Raw genomic sequence first — 25147 nt, forward strand, 5'->3', positions numbered from 1 at the left:
TGCTGTTCCAGATACGGAGATGGCTGTAAGTCTGGCTGGCCAGCAACAGGCAGCTTGCCAGAGCATTCCAGCTCTGAGAGCTGCCTTGGCTTACTGTGTGCGATTTGACCCCGAGCAGTCTCAAGCGGAATGTCCCACAGAGAGTATCTCCAGTCTCCCTCTGACTAGGTCAATGTGGCACGCCAGGCGCACACCCCCTAGTGAACTCTGCTCTCCCCTCTTCCAAATGCCACCTCCAACATGACCTCTGATGTGCTGTCTTGACCCACAACTTGGACTTGGTCAGATAGTGTTGATCTAGAGTTTGAGCAGCAATTGTTATATACTGTCGCGCGGTAGTAAGATGAGACTGATGTGTCTGGATCTTGATCTCTGCACCAAGCGGAGACAACCAAAATTCTTGGTCCAAGAATTAGAGGGCTTGACCCCGAGCACAGCTGGGAGTGTCTGACCACAGGAATCTCCGGCCCAGCCTGGCAAAGGTGTGTTGTTGATGTACATTTACAGGAAGCAGCCAATCTGCCTGCTTTTTGGGTGGTGGTAACGCAGCTGCTCAGAACAGAAAGGACCTTGTTTGCTGGTCTTTGATACATTCCTGGGGAGTGGGCGGCGGCAGGGGGGGGGAGGGATGCCTGTAAAGTGAAATTCAGCAGGCCAGAGCTGGCTTGCTTTTGACTTGTGCCTGTTTTTACAGGGTGGGAGTGACATGCTGCAAGGATTGCTGCCAACATGTTCCTGCCACAAGGAGGGGAATCCCACACGAGTGCATAGAGGCCCTTAGGAACGGTTCTGCTAGGACAGTGTTTCTCAAACTTGGCGACTTTAAGTCCTGTGGACTTCAACTCCCAGAATCCCCCAGCCAGCATAGCTGGCTGGGGAATTCTGGGAGTTGAAGTCCACAGGACTTAAAGTCGCCAAGTTTGAGAAACACTGTGCTAGGAGGTCCAGAGTCTGTTTGGGTAGCAGCGTCTCCCAGCTGGAGCCTGATTTCCCCAAAGGGGAAGAGTTGCTTTCATCTCAGCTCTTCAGGTGAACCTACGAGGGTCCCGTCCGGAATGGGTTTGTGAGAGAGAAGCCCCTTCCTTCTGGGCATCTTATGTTGACCTCCATTCTGAAGGATCTGGAAGAAGAGGGTCTGAGTCAAGTCCAACCATAGTAACTCATTGGGTTGCTGTCATGCCTCTGCTTGCTTTCCAGGGTTGAAGATTCATAGAGTTACTTGGAGGCAGTAAAGCTGCCTGCATCACACGACACCGTATAAAATCAAATCAACTTTAATAGCAAGCTCAGCATTGGGCACCTGGCCATCCTAGTGGGCCTGATCTAAAAGCTATCACGGTCCAGTCCCATCCCACTGAGCACAACATGACTCAGTGACCCAGAGCACAGATAGGCCCTGCATCCAGGCTGCCTTAAACTAAGGTGGTGAGTGCATTTGGATTACATTCTGTGGCATTCCGAACAGCACTGGCAGGGCTGTTAACAATACAGCAGCTCTTCCTGAGATATTGCCAGACTCCAGTCCCATTCTGTCACAGCCTTCCAGTCAGCCCAGTAGCTTGAGTTCACATGACTCACCCTGGCATGTCTGGATACTCCAATGCACTCCCAACTCCCCGTATCTTATTGCTTCCCCCAAAGGGGATGGTAGAGTCCCTCAATGCTGTAAGCACAAGCTGCCAGTTGTCAGTTCCACTCCGTGAGGTTTTCAAGCAGGCCCGATCAACTTCCTTCTTCTTGCACTGGCCGCTGACTCACTCACGACCTTCCCAGGCATCTTCCTTTTGCTTGGCCTCCAAGAGCTTCCTCTCTGCAAGAGAAAATGGGATTAGGGAAGTAGCGGCCACGTGAAATAGAGCTGATCAGAGCAGCAGCTTCGAGGGCTTTGGTGACCCCTTAAGTGCAGCCTTGGTGTGCATGCATTCTCTCTTGATATTCTTCGTGACCTAGAAGGCTGTTGTCTCTGCTTAGGTGGTGCAGAGATCAAGAGCCGCCTCAGCAAACTGTGGACATGCTCACATCCTTGCACACTGGAAGTCTTCACTCAATTACCCTGCACAACGCGCTTGACTCTTATCCCTTCCTACAGATCCATGCAACGTATTATGGAGCTGCATTTCACCTGAGATCAGCCTAGAGAATTTGCTTGTAATCTACTTGAAAGCCTACTCAGCAGAGGAGAGTAGCAAATTACTGAGTTGGTAGCTAGAATTAAAATAAATTAGCTATTCTTATGCACGCCTTACTTTCACTACTTTGAAGCTCAGCCTGGCTCGGGGTTCTGTATTCTGGAGTAGTACTATTGTTCAGTACAGTAAACAGAATTGGAGCACCACCTAGCGTCCTTAGCTGAATACTGAAGACCTGACACAATCACATTTCCCATATATCTTTTTCCTAGAGGGACTGGATATACCACAGCTTTCTTCCCTCAAGGCACTTAATGAGAGCTATAAACTGCTCTGCTGCTGAGGGGGGAGGGGGGAATCCTTGTTCTCTTCCAATGCCCTTAAAAGAAAAAGGACGAGAAAATAAGAATTCCTACTCCTTGCCTGGATTCAGAGAGGCACATCTTAGTAAGTACAACGAAGGCATTCGATTAACAAGGCTACATAAACCAATATTTAATGTTGATGCTTTCCCCTCCCTAAAATGTCTTTTGCACGGAGTTCATAGTATATCTGATCCCGATATTATTGCTGGAAAGATGACAGTGATTATTGGATGCATAGCCTAGTCCAGTGATGGCGAACCTATGGCACGCGTGCCACAGGTGGCATGCGAAGCCATTTGTCAGGGCACGCGAGGCGCTGCCCTGTCAGCTGGCCAGCGTGCATGCGTGCGCTGGCCAGCTGAGTTTACCATTTTTAAAAGCCATTTTTCGCCCTCCCCAGGCTCCAGAGGCTTTATAGGAGCCTGGGGAGGGCGAAAAGAGCCTCCCCTGCCGCCCCGGAGGCCCTCCGGAGGCTTCAGGGACAGTCCGGAGGCTTCCCTGAAGCCTTCGGAGCACTTAAAACAACACTCCAAGCAAACCGGAATTGCATTATGGGTGCGGCACACCCGCACATGACCCCTCTGTGCTCCCCCCCGTTGTGGCACGCGAGCCAAAAAAGGTTCGCCATCGCTGGCCTAGTCAAAAAGCCAAACCAGTAGAAAAAAAGCAATCTTTAACAGTTCATTACAATAAGAATGTCTAAAAAACTTGAATAATCAATACTCATACTCCAGTTTCAAAAGAACAATTGAAGAAGGTCAACAAATACTCTACAAAATAGCTGCTTCAGAATCTGCTACAGAAAAATGGGGGGGGGGGGATCGGGACTGTAGGGAAAGGCAAAGATAGAGGGGTTGAGTTTATCAGAATTATTAGAGAAAAGAGGCAATGTTAGAAAATGGAACCACCTGGAGATTTATCATTTGAATTGACAAAAAGTTGTCAGCATATTCCCGAAGTGTAAAGCGTGTTGTTAAAGAAAAATGCTACAAATAAAATACTTGCATTGTTAATGACCTGTATTTCTCATCTGATTTTCAATGCTGCCTGAATGATAATGTGAGCTTGAAATATAGCACTTTCATAAAAGATCACGGTGCTGGTAAAACTAACTTCTACCCTTTCTTTTTCAAGAGGGAGTCCATAGCTTCTACATTTAATTTTCTCATCCTCATTTTTTATGATTTCTGGCCCATCTGGACAAGATTCAGCTCTGCCTTCCATATCCACCAGCTCTGGCCAAAAAAAAAAAAAAAAAACACCCATCTTTCTCAGTGGTTCTGTCTAGGACTGCAAAGATCTGGATTCAGGTTACCCAATCAAATTTAATTCTCAGCCTATCTCTATCTTGCAGGATTCCTTTTTAAAAAATATGGAAAAGATTTATCCATGAAAGCTACTATGGCAAAGCTGGACAGAAATCTAACAGATAAATAAAATAAATAATACAATTCTTCCAAAATCTCAGAAATTCTGGTTAAATTGAAAACAAGTGTACAGGTTGAATTTCTGGTTACGTGATTTTCTAGCCCACGTTTATGAGATGGGAACAGAGGCTGTTCAGAAGGTTTATGGTTTCACAAGAGGAAATAGACTTCTGATAGCTTTTATAACTAATACATTTATTATGCCATATTTCTAGTCGTTCAACATGACTTGTCCTTTACATCCCTAGGGGCAAAAACTGCATTGCTGAACATGTAGGTTCAGTTTCAGTTTTGGGCCATCCAGGAGGGTGAGGGGAGTTGGAGATAAGCTAGGTAGAATCCTTTGAAGACCACATGCGTCCAGATGCCCGCAGTAAACAGAAGACTGGCAGTACCATCGACACGGGCATCAACTAAAGAGTAAACTAACCTTTTACTCAAGAGATTACACTACTGCAGGACAGGGAAGTTCATTTCCAAATATCCACAAGCTATTCTGCAGCAAATGGCTGGTTCTCTTTCTTCTTTCTACTTCTACCACAGTAGGAATCTACAAATACTTTGTTCATTTCATTACAATTTCTCAGATAGGATGGAAAACTCTCCTTCCCCTGGCCAGGCCAATAGCCTTATCACCATTCCCTGATTGGTGCACCTGATGGCTAGGCAGAAAGTGACCTTAGTAACATTAAAGAAAGGGGACTGAAGGGCAGTTGATTCTTTCTTGTTTATCCCTGCATATTTCAAGAAAGCACAGTTAAGTTTCTCTGCTGAACCCAAGACAGGGAAATCGCTGGCCATTCAGAAGTTCCTTACAGTACTCAGGTAGATCTGGCAGAGTGATAACAAAAAATGTTTTGGCTCACTTACCATTCTGCACTGAAGCAGATACTTGGGCCAGATAGACTTCCTGAATATGGATAGTAAATGAGAGCGGGGTAGCTTGAAACCGAGACACAGAGAAATGATGTAATTTCTCTCATTGCTACTGCAGACTGCATCTTTTTCATTGGTACTCCTAGAAGTACAATAGCCATTCCTATCTCTCCCAACGTCTTCCATACATACAGTGGTGGGCTCCTGCCAGTTTGGGCAAACCAGTAGTTGCGACCTCCCCCCCCCCCCCCCCCAGTGCTATGCTGTCCTGTTTCACCTTACTTTTGATGTCGCACGCATATGTCCAAGCTGCACGCGCTAAGCACGCACGTGGCAGGCAGAGTGTATGGCACATGCGTTCGCTCACATTTTCAGTGCTGGGTGAACTGGTTGTTAATTCATGTGCCACCCACCTTTGCATACAAACACACATCTCCAATACAGCAGTGTCTCTGCTCCTTCAAGCTTACCTCGAGCTGCTTGTAACTGCTTGCGTTCAGCTTCGCGTTCGGCCTTGCTCTGCTTGCTTCGCACACCAAGGGCACCTGTCACCAGTCTCCTGGCCAGAGCAGCTGAGGTCTCAGGACGCTCTTTGGCAGGTTGCAGGAATTCTAAGAGGAGGGAAAAGCAGATGTCTCAATATCTGGAGTTATTGTTTCCACTGTTAGGATGGGAAGACGAGCATTTTAAAATATTAACAGATGGCTCTCTTCCCCAGAACACAGGCGTTCCTTTCTACTTCGAATATAACAAAACAGAGTGAAAGATTGGTCGCAATAGATCTTCCCATGAAACTGGGGTGGGTGGGTGGGTGGGGAATAATAAAGAGGACATGTTGCAATGAACTTAAAAAACCACTGGCCAAATATACAAGTGCTAGCAGAGCTATAGGGTTGCTGTTTCTTCAGTTCCGTTAATTCTATCGCCATTATACTGTGTTGAAAACAGACCACAATACATGGCAGTGTTAACATTGTGCTACTCACTTTTCAGTCTCACAGATGTTTGACAACACAGGGTTGGAAAACTAAAACAAGTATTTGTTGTGTTTACTACTTAAAACATGCAGCAGCACATCATATTTGCCTGAAAAGGGTCTTGGGAATTAGTTTAGCCAACCGCAACTCAAGAGGGGATGGCCCAGCATTTCATAGGATTGATCCTTGTTAATGTTGCAAAAAGTTCAATGCTAAGAGGACACCATCAACAGATGTTAGTGTAGCTCTTTCACCGAAGAAGCGTGCACAGGATTCTAAGAGCTAAATTTAAGAGGAAATGATGGATATTTCCAATGGAACAGTTTTCTTGATCAGGAGGCATTTTTATCAGCACTGAGAACCAGAACTAATCAATCTATGACATGCTCAGAGCAAAGGTGGATCGGACAGTTGAAGCCTGGTTTAAAATCAGATGGCCTCAGTTAATACCTACAGGAAGACAATATATATGTGGAGACTCTAGAAAGAGTCTCTTTCTAGACTCTTTCTTTTTAGAGGAGACTCTAAAAAGATGTGGAGACTCTAGAAAGAGTGCAGAGAAGAGCAACAAAGATGATTAGGGGACTGGAGACTAAAACATATGAGGAACGGTTGCAGGAACTGAGTATGTCCAGTTTAATGAGAAGAAGGACTAGGGGAGACATGATAGCAGTGTACCAATATCTCAGGGGTTGCCACAAAGAAGAGGGAGTCAAACTATTTTCCAAGGCACCTGAGGGTAGAACAAGAAAAAATGGGTGGAAACTAATGAAGGAGAGAAGCAACTTAGAACTGAGGAGAGACTTCCTGACAGTTAGAACAATTAATCAGTGGAACAGCTTGCCTCCAGAATTTGTGAATGCCCCAACACTGGAAGTCTTTAAGAAGATGTTGGATAGCCATTTGCCTGAAACAGTATAGGGTTTCCTGCCTAGGCAGGGGGTTGGACTAGAAGGCCTCCAAGGTCCCTTCCAACTCTACTATTGTATTGTATTGTATTGTATTGTATTGTATTGTATTGTATATATTACAGGTATGACTCAGCAGCTAGAAAAAGGTTAACCTGGGAAAAGCAATGGCGAACTTTTTTTGGCTCGCGTGCCATAAGTGGGGGGAGCGCGGGGGGGTCGTGTGCGGGCGTGCCGCGTGCGGGCGTGCCGCACCCATAATGCAACACGCCCCCCAGTGTGCATGCGCGCACAACGCGCCCATTTTTGCATGCTTTTTTCGCCCTCCCCAGGCTCCAGAGGCTTTATAGGAGTGACTTCCGGGTTGCTCGGATGGTCGTTTTAAGAGCTCTGAAGGCTTCAGGGAAGCCTCGGGACGGTCCCTGAACAGGCACGAGACGTGCGTCTCGATCGCCCGGGCTCGGATCGCCTCCGCCGCGCGGCGCCTCGGGCCCAGCGTCCTTGCACCGCTCCGCCCAGCCTCTGCGCACTTGCCAGGGCCCGGCCTTCACATCGCCGCCGCCGCTGCCGCCAGGGTAGGCGCGGCCGAGGCCTGACGGACTTCCCTTCGGCTGAGCCCGTCCTGGCGGCGGCGACGATGTGAAGGCCGGGCGAGCGCGCAGAGGCTGGGCGGAGCGGCGCAAGGGATCGAGGTGGCTGCGCGGCCGTCAGGCCTCGGCCGTGCCGCCCTCGCCTCCTCCTCCTCCTCTAGCCGCGCCACGCCAGGCAGGCCGCGTAGCCGCCTCGATCCCGGCCTTAGGCGGCGCCGCGCCACACTCAATAGTCGCAGCTCAGCTGCCTGCCGCTTTTCCCCTCCTTTGTCTCCCAGCCGGGGCGGCCCGCCGCCGAGTTGCGACTATTGCCGCTGCTGCTACTGCTGTTCACAGGACCCGCCTCTCACCCTCTTCCTCCAGTCGGCAGGCTCCGATTCATTTGCTGCCTGCCAGGCCCTGGCGCCGCGTTCGAGCCGGAGGGGGAAAGGAGGAGAAGGAGAAGGAGGACAACAAAGCCCCCTTCGCTTTCCCCGCCCCCCCCTTTCGGCTTAATCCTTGCGACGCCCGCACAAAGCCCCGAGGGGACGGATTCCTGTGCGGGACACATGGCAGGAAGGCCATAGAGTCCCCCCTCCCTCCGCTGTCCAGACGGTCCCTGAAGCCTTCGGAACGCTTAAAATGACGCTCCGAGCAACCCGGAAGTCACTTCCGGTTTGCTCGGAGGGTGGTTTTAAGTGTTCCGAAGGCTTCAGGGACGGTCCCTGAAGCCTCCGGGGGGGGGGCGGGGAGGCTCTTTTCGCCCTCCCCAGGCTCCTATAAAGCCTCTGGAGCCTGGGGAAGGCGAAAAATAGCTTTTAAAAAAGGTGAACTCAGCTGGCCAGCACGCGCATGCGCACTGGCCAGCTGACAGGGCAGAGCCTCGCGTGCCCTGACAAATGGCTCCGCGTGCCACTTGTGGCACGCGTGCCATAGGTTCGCCATCACGGACCTGGGAGCTTCTTTGAATCTTTCTGGACTTACCCGCGTAAGCTCTGGCTTTGGTCCTTGCAGCTGGTGTAGCCTGTGACAGCGGACGGGTTTTCACCATCAGATGTTTGGTACTGAGAGCATCCCGCGCTATGGTGAATAAAGGCAATGTCAGATGAGAAATGAGAGCGAGTGGAAAGGAGCCCCGAGTCCCTCCACTCAACAAATGCTGTCATCCAGCATCTTTCATCCAAAGACACACCCAGCAGGTCTGGTTCTCAGAAGCAGCAGGTCATACCTGTGATGGGACTGGAGAAGATACCCAAAGCATGTGTGTCATCTATCCATTTAATGTCAAAGCCTTTTTTCCTGATGAAAGAAAGAAAAAGAAAGAAAGCTGGAAAATTGGCAGCGATTTAAAAAAACCCCAAAACCATCAAATTAGGTGCAGCTTCAAAGAAAATATACAGGTAGGAAATGGATGTGTGTTCACTTAAAAGGAAGAATCCTTAGAGGATGGGAGGAATACAATATTCTCCCGATGGGTGGCAATAACATACCAAACCTGAGCATCATTAGAAAAAGCTGATAATAATGGCCCTGAGGCAGGGGTGGCTGCAATAAAAGCAAGCAAGCAAGCAGCCAGTCAGTGACTCTTAAACAAGTCACTGAAAGGGTGCAGTTCTAACATGCTACATCCCAGCCACTTCAGCTCAGAGGACAGACGACACTAGAAAACACAAGTGAGAAACAGAACCAAACTGCTTACTGGTAATGGCAGAAGACACACAGCAGGTCCTCAGTGCGGAATTCTGATGGGAAGTCATAGATTTCAATGACATGTGGCAGCTCAGAGTCACTCATGTCCTGATCAGCTGGAGAATAGTTGTAATAATCAAAATGCGGCTCCTGTAGCCTTGTGCCACGGAGAGTGCAGGTAGACAGCTGGAGGGACGGCAGAGACTAATTATAAGCACAAAGCGCAGGACACACAGCAAAACTGTCTTTCGTTCCATCCTTTTTTGTTTTTTTGAAAGCAGCATTGGCCACAGGTAGATTCCAGATGTTATTTCAGGGATCTACTCCATTGTCTAATTTCATATCCCAACCCTGAAACGACAGCCTCGGTCTTGTCTCATCACAAACCTTTGTCAGCCTGGGAATGGGTGCACTAGCTGATTGATGGGGCCATAGACTCAGCTCTGGAAAAGGATTGATCATCCATGGGAGATTGGGAGTTATTGATTAGGTGCCTCCTGCTGCTTGCATGCTCTTTCCCCAGACCTAGGTGGATTTCTCCCTCACTGTTTCCAGAGGAGGAAGCTGGAATGAACATCTGCCTCAGTAAGCATCTATCCAGCAGGAAGGCATTAGTTGCATCCAAACCGATACCTGAGATAGTTGCAAAACGCAGTTAGTAGAGCAACTATGGCAAGCCGCATGGTGACTGGATGTGGCTAGAATAGATAGGACATAAAATGCTAAATGAAGATTGTGGCACAAGGAGAAGATCTGAGCCCGTGTATTCCTTGGAATGTGTCCTAGTAAACACCTTTAAATAGATGTGCCCAAATAAATTAACACATTAATGCATAACAGTTAATGGCAATTACAGCCAGTAATAATTAAATGTAACACGAGATGTTTATTTTGCAATTGGAAGGTATAGCTATTTCCCCCCCCCCCCCAAATTCTTGGACCTGCTTTTTTGAAAACATTGCCCTGTTCTTGTTTAAACTCCACTGATTTCTGATGGTTTCTGGTCTAATACAAACTGCTGATTATTATCTTCCAAGTCTAAAATGATTTGAGACCAGAACACTTTGTTATCCTTGCACTTGCTTGTCAAGTCCAGTTTTTCTGCTGCCAAGAGAGGGCATTACAAGGTTTTATCAGTGGCAGCACCTGGCAATGGAGCCCACGCCTAATGCAGACTCTTTTTCAAAAAGAGAGTTAAGTTGTCTTCAGTGTTTTTAAAATCTTGCCTGCTGCTGTACTTGATCGGCTTTGCTTTAATTTTTTTAATAGGTGCTCTAGTTTTGATTATAGCTCGTTTTTGGCCTGGTGATCTTCTCAGGAATGCAACACAATGCAAAATAATGTTTTGTAAATAAATTCATAAAATGATTATATTTCACAAAGAAACCACGTTTGACGTCGTTTTCAACCCTAAATCAGGAAGGTCACCCAAGCCTGACTTTTACTTCTGCAGGGAAGGAAGCAGAGCTTCTACAAGCACCTCTGAATTGGCTGGGCTCTTCTTAGGAAATATTTGATATGGCCACCAAATCTGCCTCACGGTAACAGGACGGACATTGATCCTTGCACCAAATTGCCTTGTTCTGGCCATTCCATTCTGTTCCAAAGACGTGTCTCTTCCAATAAGGATGCCAAGCCATTTTGGCTGTGTTGTAATTGACAGATGGATGCTGATTACTACTACTGCTGCTGCTGATCTGTTGGCAGAACTCTTGTCCTGGGTTTTTAATGGCATACATCAGCACATACCCTGTTGGCAAGGAAGACTATAACTCAGGCAGATTTTTCTTTTTTCAAGCATCCGCACCAGGACAAGCCACGGTTCCACCGGGAGACTACAAATTCACCTCTCTTGAGTCAATAAAAGACAGTAATTCAGATCGCTCTTCCTGGAAAGTGGATGTGCGGTAGGAGCAAGTAAGAAAAAGATGGCAATCCAGAGAGGAAGAGGTGGAACGGTCACAATAGGAACATAAAGAAGGATGCATCTTGCTGGGTTTAATAAAACTAAGGCATGAACCTGAGCATCCAGAGTTCAAATGAACAACACTACAGCCCAGCAGGATCGGGCCTCAGGCATGCTTGATGGAGCAGAGTGCTCATAATATCAAGTGGCACAGAAGATTATCTGAGATTGTGGAATGCATACTGCATGAGCACCCCTGCCCTTCACAAACCACTGGGTGCAAGGAGGATGACAAGTCAAAACAGGACAGTTCACAAAATGCAAAGATTAGAATTTGCCTCCAGGGACCACTGGAAACAGAAGACAAAAGTTTCTTAAAACTTTCCACGTGTATAAATTGCAATTTTAATTGTGAAATATGAGCCAGCCAGACAGCTGCTCATGCATATGTGCATCAGGTAATGTGGTGTGTATATAGCTTTGTGTTGTTACAAGTATGTTTAAAAAGCTTCATACATAATGAGAGTGTGAGCCCATTAGTGTTGGCACTTCCTTTCATGAATTGCATAAGGAACTATGAATTTAACTGTGCATAAAGTCAGCCTCAGCTTTTGGCTGAAAGTCTCCTTTCCAAAGAGTACTCACGCCTGTGGTGAGAAAGGTGGATGTTCAGGCAATGAAGGGAAGGAAGGAAGGGAGGGAGGGAGAAAGGAACAAAGGAAGGAAGGAAGAGTAGCGTAAAGAACTGAGTATCAGAGGCTGCAGAAACCTCACTCCCAATGGGAAATTAAAGATTTTGGTATCACTTAATACAAATGATCTTTCTTGGAGGAAAAATGATTTTCTGGCAGCCAAAAGAAACAAGGTTAGATAAATGTTCAAATTCAGATTGTAGAATAATAATTTTAAAAATTCACCCAAAACTTTAGAGTTAAGAATCAAGTGGTCTAATATCAGAGCAAAATCCTAATTTTCTTTGCTAAATGAAAGCATTTACCCAAATGCTAAATTAAGTGAATAAATCTTGATGCTTTCACCAGACAGATGAGATCACAGCAGCGTTTAAACTCATATATGAGCCGTCCCCACTTTCAGCCCCTTCAATACAGCCGCTAGGCATGCTGGCTTGAAATGATGAGAGCTGTGATCCAAAACTATAGGAAAGGCTAAGCTTTGGGAAGTACAGGGCACAAATCCTAATTTCACATATATCACCTACGTATAGCTCCTCCCTCACTCCAAAGAAAAACACACATATTTGTGTTCCTTCCTTTCATTTCAATACTCAGACACAATACTCACACTTCAATACTCACAAAGACGATGCTCCTATTTTCCTCATGTGTAAACATTAGAGCCCTAACATACAACCTATAAGCACATTAGAAGCATTTTTTTCTGGAATATGCCAAAATTCCCTCGCTTTTCTCTTTTTCCCATTGATAACCCTCTCTCCCTAACCTTGCTCTTATATAACAGAATGAATTAGACTGACCTTAGAAAACTCACTGGGGCAAATAATAGCACAGATCCTGCTTTATTTAGATATGAGTTGTTTGTGAAGGATTGTTTTTTTTTCCATCCTCTTTTTTTATCTCACCTTATTCTTTCTTCAGCACAAACAGAAAGATATGGATAAATGCACCTCTGCATTAACAAGGCTACAGCTGCTGCAGAAAAGCCAAATTCTACCTTTTATCCTTTTACAGGAAATTTCCATTGGGGATTAAATGAATTGCATTTTAATGTGTGCAGAGATCTCAGACAGTAACATATGCAAACTCATTTTTGCATAGGGGTAAGTCAGGGTGCATTTCACAGTGAACATAACACTAAGGTAGTGCTCTCTAGTGTGAACTCTCCCTTTGTTCAATTAGGTTGCCCACTAAGAATTTTTGGAATGCTTGAACACTGATTTTTCCCACACGAACAAGGAATACAGCTCACACACAGCCCAAGATCTGTCACTGCGTGCATCTCAAGTCCTGTTTTATCCACATAAAATCTTGTACCTCATTAAAGTGGTACTATGGGTAATTGGTCTCAACAGAAGTCTTACACGAACTCGTTTTTCTGGCTATTGTCCCATATTCACTCTTTTTATTAACACAATATTTTTCTTCGTTAAGGTAAATTTGTGGCATTGCACCCTTTTGTGAGGCCCTCTTAAAAGAATCTTTGTAAATCTACCTGCTTCATGATCCTGGAGCCCTGTTATTTCATAAGCCGATGAAAGGTCCTTTCTGGTAAGCAGAGGGGGAGAGAAATCAAATCTAATAACATGGATTGGGAAAACGTCTTATTGATGCAATCACACACAGAGCTCCATGTTCATTAAAGAAAATATGAGAATCCCAAACTGCACGCACACACACACACACCTATGCCCTATTTGGTAAGCAAGCCATGGTGGTAGAGACTCTCAAAGGAGCGATTGAGGCAAAGTGGAGCTTACTGCCATATGTAATCTGACAAAAATCTTGGTCTGGATGTGCTGCAAACTAGCAGCAACCAGATGTTTTGGCCTCTACTTCTTCCTCTGCCATTTTTGATGATTGGTCATAGGAAGCTGCAATTCAGTTTTCGTGGAAGCTGCCCTAAATCAGTGACTTCATAGATTCGCCCATGAGATCTTCCTAACAAAGATCACTGGATTGTTTTCATTTGGATCCCACCTTCAGGGTTTAAAGATTATGTCCCTGTTTTGCTTTTCCTTGAAGTGTTTGTGGCACATGAAACTGCTGGGCCTTTTCTTTTCTGAGTGCAATGGTACAATTGCTAGAACTGAAGAAATCTGTGAGCCTACTGAAAAAGGGTCAAGAGCTTGCTTCATTGACAGGCTACATCACCCAGTTTTTATGAAAGAATCAAAGAATTAAAATATTAAAGAATATTTTACCTCCACTTTCCCAGCTAGAGAAGATGTACTTTCTGCCAAGCAAAAAGAACGATGTAAGAAAAAAAAAAACTATCCCTAAGTTTAAGATTTAATGCACAATGTGTACTGGTATAAATTCTCTTATAAAAGCAGACACAGACTTAGTTCAACCAAGCACAAATATTCTACAATGCTGAATTCATAGTAATGCAGAGCGATCACTAGCTTTATGGTTGGAGCAAGAGATACCCTTACTTTTCCTGGTTAAGTGTCGACAACAATTTCCTCTGACAATACCAACAGAGTAGACCAAGCCTTATAGAAAGAAAGCAAAGGACATAACCTGAGGAGAGATAAGAGATAATCTAAACTGTTTTCTTCTCCCGATGCCTACCAGCATGCAATATAATTTTTGAACTGTAAACTGTCCAGTCATTGATTGAGATGGGTGACTATAGTAATTGAATGAATGAATGCAAATAATTCTCTTGCTCATTTTTCAGCCCAAAGCACCAAAGAAGCTATCACAGCTGCAGAAAAAATGTAAATGCGGTTAAGATGCTCCCTTGCACAAGGATTCATTTGCATTTGCTGGGCATGGGTGAAGGATGCCCAGTGCCTCTGAGGCCTGCCTATATTGTGAAACAGACATCCAGTGCCCCTGATCCGTACACAACAATTGCATTCCTGTTGATCTTCCTGTAATGAGAAAGACTGTCGTGGAGGCTGTTGTGTCTGCTGAAAACACAGGAAGGTAGAGGGCTCTTTTCGGCCCTTATATGCCACCCATGTGATCTGGTAGATTACCTGCTTAAGTAAGAGAGATTTTAGAGAGATCTGATAGATTACCTGCTTAAGTAAGAGAGATTTAATTTCTAGACCGTAAAAAAGTAGAATAAGCAGTAGTGAATTCACAGCCATTTCCCGTCAAAGCGGGCCCTGTAGAGTTTCAGCAGGTTCCATTACAGGGAATTTAGGACGGCTTATGAGCTAAGCCTTGGTAATGAGCCCGCTTAGTTAATTTCAGTGGTTTGCGGGGGCTATTAGCAAGCTGAATCAACTCAGATCATCCCTGACTCCTGAGCAGGCTATATGCCATTTGCAGCAATATTAGGATACTTTGTTACTTTAGGTACCTTTGCGTCACTCCGAAAGAACAAGGCCGCGATATTGATTTAAGCTTTAATAAGGGTCCTCAGCCATCCAGCCAACACGGAGATTTCCTCGTAAACTGACGACAAGGCAGCCCATTCCCTGGGCTGTGCTTCTCATCGCCACACGCTCATCGCTACCCTTACAGGGCAATATGCTAACAAGCCAAAGCCAATTAAAAAACTGCCATTTTCATGAAGCTTCACAGTCCATCTTTCCATGCCTGGCGTTCATCATGCTGAAGCTGCTTGATGGCAACGCAAGCCCAGCGCACAGCACTTCCGCCTGCTTGATTACATGCATTTTATATACTGTCAATGGAGGATGTTTCTTTATTGCGTCCCAGGGCCTGGCCTTGCTGAGCTTTAGCCCACTGCAGGGGTTGGGATTTATAAATAATCATCCACGGTGATTCTCTTTGTTTTATGATTTCATCGCCGATGTTTGTGCTACAAGCTAGCCATGCAGGAGGCAGAATTTTCTTCCAATTCCCACGGCAGACCATACACGATCTTCCCTGAAACTTATCAAAGAGGACAGGAAGCACCTAGCCCAAAAATATTATTTAATGCACATCCCTGATAAAGAGTTTTTTCTGGGTGAACTACTACCGTATTTTTCGGAGTATAAGACGCACCAGAGTATAAGACGCAGCAAGGTTTTGAAGAGGAAAATTTTTTTAAAAAGTTTTTGCACTCTGCAAGCCTCCCAAAAAGGCCTGTTTTTTTTAAAGGGCATGAATAGCCCTTAGGACAGGGGTATCCAAACTTGGGAACTTTAAGACTTGAGGACTTCAATTCCCAGAATTCTGGGAGTTGAAGTCCACAAGTCTTAAAGTTCTCAAGTTTGGACACCCCTGCCTTAGGAGGTGTGTAGAGTGCTCCTGGGAGGATGGAGTGGGGGCCAAAAATGAGCAAACAGTGGCCTGTTTTTCGCGAAAACGGGCCCGTTTCCCCCCCCCCCAAAAAGGGCATGGATAGCTTTTAGGAAGCTTATAGAGTGCTGCTGGAGGCTGGGGGGGGGGGGAAACGGGCCATTTTTCGCTCATTTCTGCCCTCCTCGGCCCCCAGGAGCTCTCTGAAAGCCTTCTAAAGGCTATGCACGACCATTTTGGTGAAGGGGGTGGAGTTTCAGGAGGCAAAAAATGCTGTATTCAGTGTATAAGACACACCCAGATTTTCAGCCTCTTTTTTGAGGGAAAAAGTTGCGTCTTATACTGCGAAAAATACAGTAACCCTCATGGGCAGCGGATGGGGGAAATAATACAAACCTCTACTAAACGTTTAAGAAATAGGGTACATTTTCACCAATAAGAGTTGGAGCTTTGCAGTTTTTATTACTTCTGGAATTTCCTTTTGCTTCTTGTAGGTACTGCAGCAGGAGAGCCATGTTAGTATATGACAGCAAACAATCAGGAGTCACCTTTTCCAATTAACATATTTTATTACGAGGCATGAGTCTGTGCCCTTTAATAAAGTCTATCAGAAAAGGGGTTATTGCGCTCCGGGCTTTTCTCCCCCCACTTCTTATGAAGGCAATTGCCAATTTTCCTACCCTTGTATAATCATTTCCCAATGGTATCGACTCTTCTTCACCTCCCAATGACATTCAGATAATACAAGAATTTTTAAAAAGTTTTAGAAACAACACAAAACTACAAAGCCATGTATATCTATTTTGAATGCTTCTCCAGTTTACTCTCAGCATCACGGTCTGAATTTTTCTGCAGAGAATTCTATGTGTGATGATTATTGGTTCGATCTTCCACTAAAAAGCAGGAAGTGACCAGACTGAGCTAGCTTTGATATATACAAAGATTCTAGATTCAAGGTGGCCATGTCACATGTCTCTGACATGCGTGCAGTTCTTACCATTTTGCTTCAGCTCTGGGGACAAAACCCCAGAATACTCACCCGCTCCAGTAATTGTGGATCCAAGCAATCTCCATCGTCATTAAACAGGGCATCCCAGCTCTCATCTGCCATGTGGTCAGCCTCGCTGTGACTTGCAGGATGAGTGCTGGTGTTAGTTGTCTCTTCAGAACTAGATGGCACACGATTTGAGGGTGGTTCTTCTCCTTTGCCTTCAGGGGGATACTGGAAGCTTGTACCCAGTTCCCCCAAAGCTGGCTTTTCCCCTTCTAAGGGTGCTCCTGTTCTCTCCAGTATGCTTACTGGACAACATGCCATCTCCTCAGAGGCAGACTTTAGAGGCCAGCATGCAGCCTCCTTCGAAGGACAAATTGGCTCCACATTACTTCTGCTCTCAGGGCTCTGGTCAACCAAGTCCAAAATGCTTTCCTCTGTTGTCAGTGCAGCTTTTGCCTCAAATGTATTAAATTCATACTGGCCTGCCTCACGGCAAAGGCTTTTCTCCTTATCATGTTCACTCTCCCCTGCCTGCAACTTTTCATTACCTGCTACCTTAAAGACGCAATTGGGTAGATCATCTATCTTCTCAGAGGTCCTGTCTGAACAACTAAAACCTATAGACACCGTTGAATTGTCTGGAGGCTGCTCTGCATTCTCCATGAGGTTATGTGTCTCCGTCTGAACTGAAATGTTCTCACGACTATCAGCAGCCACTCCAACCTGATCAGAGATAAATTTAACTGGACTCTTATTCTTGTCGCCATCCTCCCTTGCATCCTCAACTCTATTACATTCCCTTGGCTCTACCACAGCACATTCTAAGATGCTATTGTCACTCATTGCTGTTTGACTGGAGGTGCTTTGCTCTGTACATTTGCATCTATTATACTTGGTTATCTCCGTAGGAAAGAGATTGCTTTTATCAATGTGCTCCAGCAAATCACAGTTACTTATGTGTGCTGAGTCAGAGTTTCCTTCCTCTGTGCAGATGGATGAACTATATGTCTCTATGTTATCCGGAATCCTCTGGTCTGCAGTTCCAGATATACTGTTCTCACTTATTCCAGTCAATTCTGAACCACCTTTACTTAAGGGCTTTGTTCTGTTGTTCTTGAAAAGCAACCTGCTATCTTTGCTTAGCATTTTCTGTTCCAAGGAATCCTGCATACCACTTTCACCCGTTCCTACTGCTTCTGAGACAACGACTGCACTCTTGGTACTGTCGGTGACCTGCCTTTCTGATGGGCAGATACGCTCATTTTTCCATGAGATGTTGACACTACTAATCTCTGGCTGGAAATCTGCCATTCTTTCCCCCGAGGCAGCTGGTTGTACAGTACAGCACTCATGTGTCTCTGTTTCGCTCACTCCAGTAAGAGTTGGGTCCAGGAAGCTGGAGGAAGGGAACAAGTGATGTGATGTAGCCTTCTGATGGAACTTTGGACTCTTCTCTCCCTGAGCCTTTGTGTCTTGCTTCTTTTGGCAGAAGGCATCATTATGGCTTGAGTCCTGGGGAAAAGTTCTTCTCTCTTTCTGAGGAGATCTGGCATTTCCCTGATCCTTCTGAAGCAACCCTCTCCTAGTTTTAGGGTTTTGTCCTGCCTCGCAGGCTTCAACACTTTCTTTTTCTGTGGTGGAGCAGTGACTCTCCCTCCCACATTTGGTGGCCACGGAAGGGCCACTTTTTGAGACTGCCATCTCACGTCTTGCTCTTGGGACATACAGAACCATGTCCGGTTTCCTAATTCGTACCCTGGTTTTGTCTGCATCTGGCTGCATGGTGTTATCAATATCTGTAAGAAAGAAGGACAGAGAGACAGACAATCAGTTCAATGCAGCAGCAGTTATGTCCACTAGCACAACGTACCAATTAAAATAGAATTCATCGGAGCAGGTTTGAGGTGATAGCACTGAAAAAAAAATTGTTCTGAAGTAAGGAAAACATAGAGGCAGAACCAGAGAGTAAAGCAGAGCTGGTTGTGCACAATATTGTATACACAAAACAGCATCAGTAGCTGACATTCCTCTTCCAAAAGCTCTGCTGCTTAAATACTTTGGCATTTTGATTATTCTTTTGATCAATGAACTACTTGAGCATTTCTTATAGGTCTTGCATCAGATGTTGAGGCCATCAGATCTCCTTTGTGGTTTCTTTCTCTACGGCTAAACATTTTCTGATATTGCTCTCAAGAAAGGAGGATAATCAAGCCTAAATAAACCACAGTAATTTTGCACTTGGCACAAAAAGAAAAAGAAAGATATAAATCATGTTCATCCGATGGAACCTAGTATAGCTTGTTATTTTTAAAAACTGGCATAAGTAAGCTTCAACCTGCTGTCTCCTGCATGTTGGTACCCTAATCCCAGCTGCTTCATACTCTAATCAAACTCCTCTCAGGGTTTTTATCAGCTTTGCTGATATCCTGTAGAAAATCACAGTGGCGTTTGTCATAAGCTCAGCAATCCTTACCATGCCCCAAACTCTATCCAAAACCAAAAGTTTCTATGTTGTATTTAAAATCCACATGAATACTTTTGTTCAAGAAGATTTTGAGAATAAGACAGTTACAGAATAAGTATGTTTTTAGGATAGGTGAAGCAGCAAGTAAAATAGGTATGCAATTTTATTCTATATTGTAATTCTAGTCTCTAGCCTCAAGGCTCAAGCTGCTGCAAATATCATTCAGTGTCTCTGCTCTAGAGTGGGAGAAACAAAAATCTTTTTTAAAATACCCAGATTTATTAACCTAAACGCTTCACAACTGGCAATTTGCTTTTCTCTTTATTTAAAGAATATGTGAAAATCTCCGGGATAAAAATCAGTCGGGATTCTCTTCTATTAATTAACAAACCAATTCTTTTTTTCTTTTCTTTTTTTTAATATATTTTTATTGTTTTTACATTTAAAACAAAGCAGTACCGCGAAGTCGAAGTGACCATACAATCACATTATATACAATTAGTCTCATGCATTGACTGTTAGCCTACTCAATACATTATCTATCCTTCTTTCCAATCACAGTATTTACAGTTTGTTCCAGTCTTGTCACCTTGTCCTATGCCAGTGATGGTGAACCTTTTTGGCATCAAGTGCCGAAACCAGAATGTGTGTGCATGCACATGCGCCTGAGCACCGGAAACCCCAAAACAAACTGGCCGGCACATGCATGCCTGTTTTTTGGCCGTTTTCAGGCCATTTTCTGGTGCTCCGGTGCCCACAAAGCCCAGTTGGCCAGCCGGCACGTGTACATGAGAAACAAGAAGAGCAGCTGGCGATGGCACACCTGCCCACAGAGAGGGCTCTGCGTGCCACCTCTGGCACGCATGCCATAGGTTTGCCATCACAGTCCTATACCAATCATAAAATCTGTTCCAGACTTCAATAGATTCTGATTCCCCTTTATTTTTAAGTTCAAGAGTGAGCCTATCTGCTTCCGCACAGACCAACACTTTTCTGGTTTTATCTAGCTCTGATGGCGTATTTTCTTTTTTCCAATACTGCATATAAGTTATGCGCGGTGCAGTTAGTACATGCATAATTAGATAAAGTGTATCTTTCTTAAACCCCTCCGGTATTATGCCTAAGAGAAAAAATTCTGGAACAAACCAATTCTTGATCATGTTTCTGTAAGACACCCAATTTCTATTTACCCTATCACATTTTAAATGTGCTGTATATTAACTGACTAGCCAAACTAGCAGATTTGAAGAAAATTGCTTTTATAGACGTATAGAAAATTGTATACATTTTGGAGCAATTAATGAAAGGAAGCAGAACTATCTCTAGAGCAGTGGATCTCAACCTTCCTAATGCTGCAATCCTTTATTGCAGTTCCTCATGTTGTGGTGACCCCCAACCATAAAATTATTTTCTGTTTTCCGTATTTTTTCGAACATATGTGTTTTCCGATGGTCTTAGGCGACCCCTGTGAAAGGGTTGTTCGACCCCCAAAGGCGTCCCGACCCACAGGTTGAGAACCGCTGCTCTAGAGGGTGGTAAGATTATGGCTCTGCGAGGTCAGTGAAGGCTAGGGGAGTATTTACCAATTTCTAGATGACACAGAGCACCCACAAAGTTCAGGAACAATAGAGAACCTGCCTTATTATATTTTTTGCTTAGGTCCCTGCCCGAGAGACCAGGGGGCAGATCACAATTCAAGGATAAGACCAGGGGTGGGCTCTTGCCGACGTTACTGCCGGTTTACAACCTGTTCAATGTAAATTGTTCTTTGCGTATGCACAGAACAATTTACAGTGAACTGTGCATGCAGTGAACTGTCACTAAAATTCAAAATGGTGGTGCCCAAGTGGCAGTGAGGGAACCGGAACTGGCAGGCCAGGGTGGTTGGCGGTTCTATGACCCAGGTCTGAATTCCACTACTGGTTCGGCCGAACTGGGCCAAAATGGCAGCAACCCACCTCTGGGTAAGACTACATGTTTTGCATGCAGAAAGTGATAGGAAAGAGTTCTGCTCTTCTGTTCAAAAGAATCACTTCAGTTTCAGTGGACAATACTGGCTGGATACAGCATAGAATGGCCAGGTACAGATTAAACTTCCTGTTTTCCTACTTCTGAAAAGGAAGCAATGGAGGTTCCTTGCCCAAAGGTGTTCGTTTTTTTAAATTGAATTCAGCATTCTTTGAGGAAAACAGGAAACAAGCTATGGAAGCAGTATTGTATAAAGAATGAAAAAGACATACGTTTTTGAGATGAAGAAGGAGTTTTCCATGGCTCACTTACCTGTATCATCTGAAGGACCAAGTCTAAGCTTTCAGATGCTGTGTGGGTCTAAAAAGAGCACCAGTCTCTAACACATTCTACCCTTTCTGCCTCTACATGGAGATGAAATGGATATTTACTTAAATCTACTAAGCTTTACAAAGGAAAAAAGAATCAGAGTATTCCTCCTCCTCCTCTTCCTCCTCCTTCCCCTTCCCCCACTCCTCCTCTCCAAATGCCATGGAGGGGATTTTGCTGTGCCCTTTTCTCTTTTGCAATTGCATTTGCCTGGATATGTAAGAAGTACAGTATATATTTTCTAAACTGACAGGTTCCTAAGGGAGAGATCTAAGCCCCTTAAGCAAAAGATCGACAGACTATAAAACGTCACATGTTCCAAAAATATATAGCATATATGGTATTAAATGATGGTTTACACATTAATAAGGCAAGAGCAAAGATACTGTATTGAACATACCACAGGTATATAAAGAGCTCGGTTTTATGCATTTATCTGTATCTCCTAACAACAGTTATTGAGCGAGACAGGATTTATGGCAGGATGGCGGTATTTACACAATGTGCCTTTCTGGTTCAACAATGGGGTAAGTGTACTGTGAGAATATTACAGCTCAGAAAGGAGTGGGGCAGGAGAAGATACATTTTAATCTCCAAAACCCTGAGCTTATTCTGGTTTAAGCAATTCAAGGTGTTGGATAATGACCTATAAATCCCTATTTGGCATAGGGCCAAATATGTCAACACCATAACCCAGTCAAAATGGCTAAGTTTTCTAACTCAACCCAGTCAGTGCTCCAAGAAGAATTGGAGCTCTTTAGAGAATAGTGAAGAACTAATAAAATAAACGAAACCTTGCTTGATTAATTGCTTGGAAAGATCAATGGATATCAATATTAACTAAGATACAATTACCCTTGCACTCATTTTGTTGACAAAGTTCAGAGTAAACTGGTGGTGAGCTTAAGCCTACCTTAGCTAATCCCAGCCATACCAACGCAAAATGACATAATGTCAGATGCAAAAGACCATGTCCACATTAAACTGATGTATTACTATTCATGTCTATGCACAGGAATCTACTCAACTAATGGTTAGCAATATTTTGGCAGTAGATAAGGGTCAATGGAATTCAAGAGGGGTTGGACTTAGTCTGGTTGTGGCTACATAGTGACTCTAGGTTGATTCCTCTTTTGACTCCACCTTCAGGTTCTACCATTCTTTCTCCTACATTTGAAGAGCTTCGGAAACATACGCAAATGTTAGAAATACACTTATCATAAAGTGTACACCCACACAGAATCTTGTTCATTTGCCAGCAATCTATAAGGATACCAATTGGCATTTCCTGTCCGGGGATCAAACTCATTTTCAAACAAGGAAGAGAACAAAGAACTCTGGACATGCAGGGAACTTAATGTAAATGCTTTGAGGATTCCCAAAGTATTGGAAATGTAAAGAAAATCTCTTTACATTTCCAATCCAAGAGATTCCAATTTATTCTTTAAAACTTCCCTTGTTGGAGCACCCACCACTTCTGGAGGCAAGCTGTTCCACTGATTAATTGTTCTCACTATTAGGAAATTTCTTAATTCTAGGTTGGTTCTCCCCTTGATTAGTTTAACCATGGATGAGTGGCCAAATTTACACTTGCAGCAGATTACGGCAGGCTAGTTTACCACTCTTGGCTCCTTGTTTTTAAGTTTAAAATTTTTCCCATGATTCAAAGCCCCCCCCCCCAAAAAAAAAGAAATGCAAGGCAGAGTCTCCCTTCACCTTAAGTCCATATTCCCTTCCAAGACTGAAACAGCTATATCTGCTTCCTCTTTTCAATTCCCCTCTACCTGAAACCTAACCACTACCCCATGGCCCCAGGTACTTGCAGCCCCCTTCTGCCCGGGGGTATTTATTCTTTATAAAGCTTTGGCACAAACAGCCAAGGCTGCTCTCTGCCAGGTCCCAGGCCCCTATAAATATGCATCAGGCCACGTTTATAGAGACAGGTGGTTTCAGGGTCTGTCCTCTGGTAAAGGCGAAGAAAGAGTTGGAGAAGGGTGTGGCCACATGATTAATCACTGCCCACTTGGTTTAGGGGTATTCATCATGGCCCGCTGTCAGGTAAATCACTGGAAAAAACACCTCTCCAGTAATTAATGGGAAGTGACGGATGGACAGCCCCTGGGTCCATTAATCTGGACTATCAGCAGCACACCAAGATTATGAATGTCAGGATGTATAAACTGTTTACCAATCAATAGCACCAGAAATTCATCCAAGGTTCTCATTTCCTTCGGTACGTGAAGCTGTTTTTACTTTTTCCACCCAGCTCCTCTCTTTTCATTTCTCCCCATTCTTGATTTGCAATAAAATCACCACTCAATTCACCCCGGATAACCTAAAGGGTAACACGGGATCTGGAAGAAAAGGCCCGCAGCAAAGTAACTAAGAAAAGCCTTTCAGTACCATCTAGCCACATAGATGCCCTCAAAGGGTATAGAACAGGGGTGTCAAACCTGTAGGCCACAACTGGCCCATGGGGAGCTTAAATCTGGCCTGCAGAGCCGCCCTGGAAATGGTAAAGGACCGGCCTGCGGGGCCTTTGCCAGCAAAAACAGGCTCCCAATCTCCATTTTCGGCTGGGACAGCCTCCTACAACCTTTTGCCACGAGGCCCCCCCGAGCTCTGTTTTCGCTGGCAGAGGGTTGCAGCCAAAAACGGAGATTGGGAGCCCGTTTTCGCTGGCAGAGCACTCAGGCCACCACAGGCACCCCTGACAAGACTGATGTCAAGCTGGTCATGCCCACCCCTGAGGTCAAACACAACCCTGATATGTCCCTCAATGAAATCGAGTTTGACACCCCTGGAATAGAAGGAAGGCTACTAGATCAACCATTATGCCTATTGAAACCGCATTGCAATCTACCACAGACAGGTAAATGATTAAATATCTAAGTACTTAAAATATGAACCCGGACTGTGTTGTTGGAGAGGAGACATGGTTAGAAAAGAGCATAAATATAGGGCAAAGAGTTCTACTCATGCTCTTCTCTATAGAGTCCAGCCAATCTTTTGAACCAGAAAAGCATCCTCATAATAAAATGTTTTATTTGAAGCTCTAAGAAACCATCGTACGCATGACAAATTTTATAAAGAGTCCACAGACTGTTTCTTGACCATGATACAGTTAGAACGACTGGATTTTTAAAAATTCTCCAATAAGCTACTTTAACCAACAGAATGGTCCCCTTCATCATTATTGACTCAGTGAGAAGAAAAGGTATCATCGAGACAGCTTCGGCCCAAAGGAGTCATTTTTCAGCTCAAAGTATAATCCATTTCTTTCAGAATAGACACACCCACTGTGAAGGAAGAATTGTGTTCCACAAACTGGGTGCTCTCAAGGTATCTCATGGCAACAACACTAATGACAGCAAACCAAAGCTTTGCTCTTAATTACTTTTCAAATATCATATATGTAACAAGTATAAAGTACAGCAACACACCACAAATGCTACAATAAAAAGAGGCTGTAAACTCAGCATTATGGTAAACAGCAGTTTCCCGAGAAGGAAACAGAACAACACAGATGTTAAATAGGGACTCCAAGGAGTACCACAAGAACAAGGAGGTTCTCCCAGTGCATCTTTGATGACTCCACAAAA

At 44.5% G+C, this 25147-nt stretch overlaps 1 protein-coding gene across 2 annotated transcripts in view; it reads right to left on the minus strand.

The window, feature by feature from the left end:
- Positions 1-1258: 1258 nt before the first annotated feature.
- The window catches only part of R3HCC1L (R3H domain and coiled-coil containing 1 like), a 50513-nt gene continuing 26624 nt past the window's right edge, over positions 1259-25147 (minus strand). Inside the window, exons 2-7 of one of the 2 annotated variants that reach the window (XM_081953701.1) lie at positions 16790-18540; positions 8951-9126; positions 8480-8550; positions 8236-8331; positions 5268-5408; positions 1259-1810 (exon numbers count right to left, since the gene is read on the minus strand). In XM_081953701.1, coding sequence (XP_081809827.1) covers positions 1755-1810; positions 5268-5408; positions 8236-8331; positions 8480-8550; positions 8951-9126; positions 16790-18526 — 2277 coding nt within the window. In that variant the 5' untranslated portion in view covers positions 18527-18540 and the 3' untranslated portion in view covers positions 1259-1754. Of the gene's footprint in view, positions 1811-5267; positions 5409-8235; positions 8332-8479; positions 8551-8950; positions 9145-16789; positions 18541-25147 lie in introns of both variants that reach the window. The other variant, XM_081953700.1, reaches the window with a different exon arrangement.

This window comes from Natrix helvetica (genome assembly GCF_964273705.1).
Source record: "Natrix helvetica genome assembly, chromosome: 5".
In the NCBI taxonomy this organism is placed as follows: domain Eukaryota; kingdom Metazoa; phylum Chordata; class Lepidosauria; order Squamata; family Natricidae; genus Natrix; species Natrix helvetica.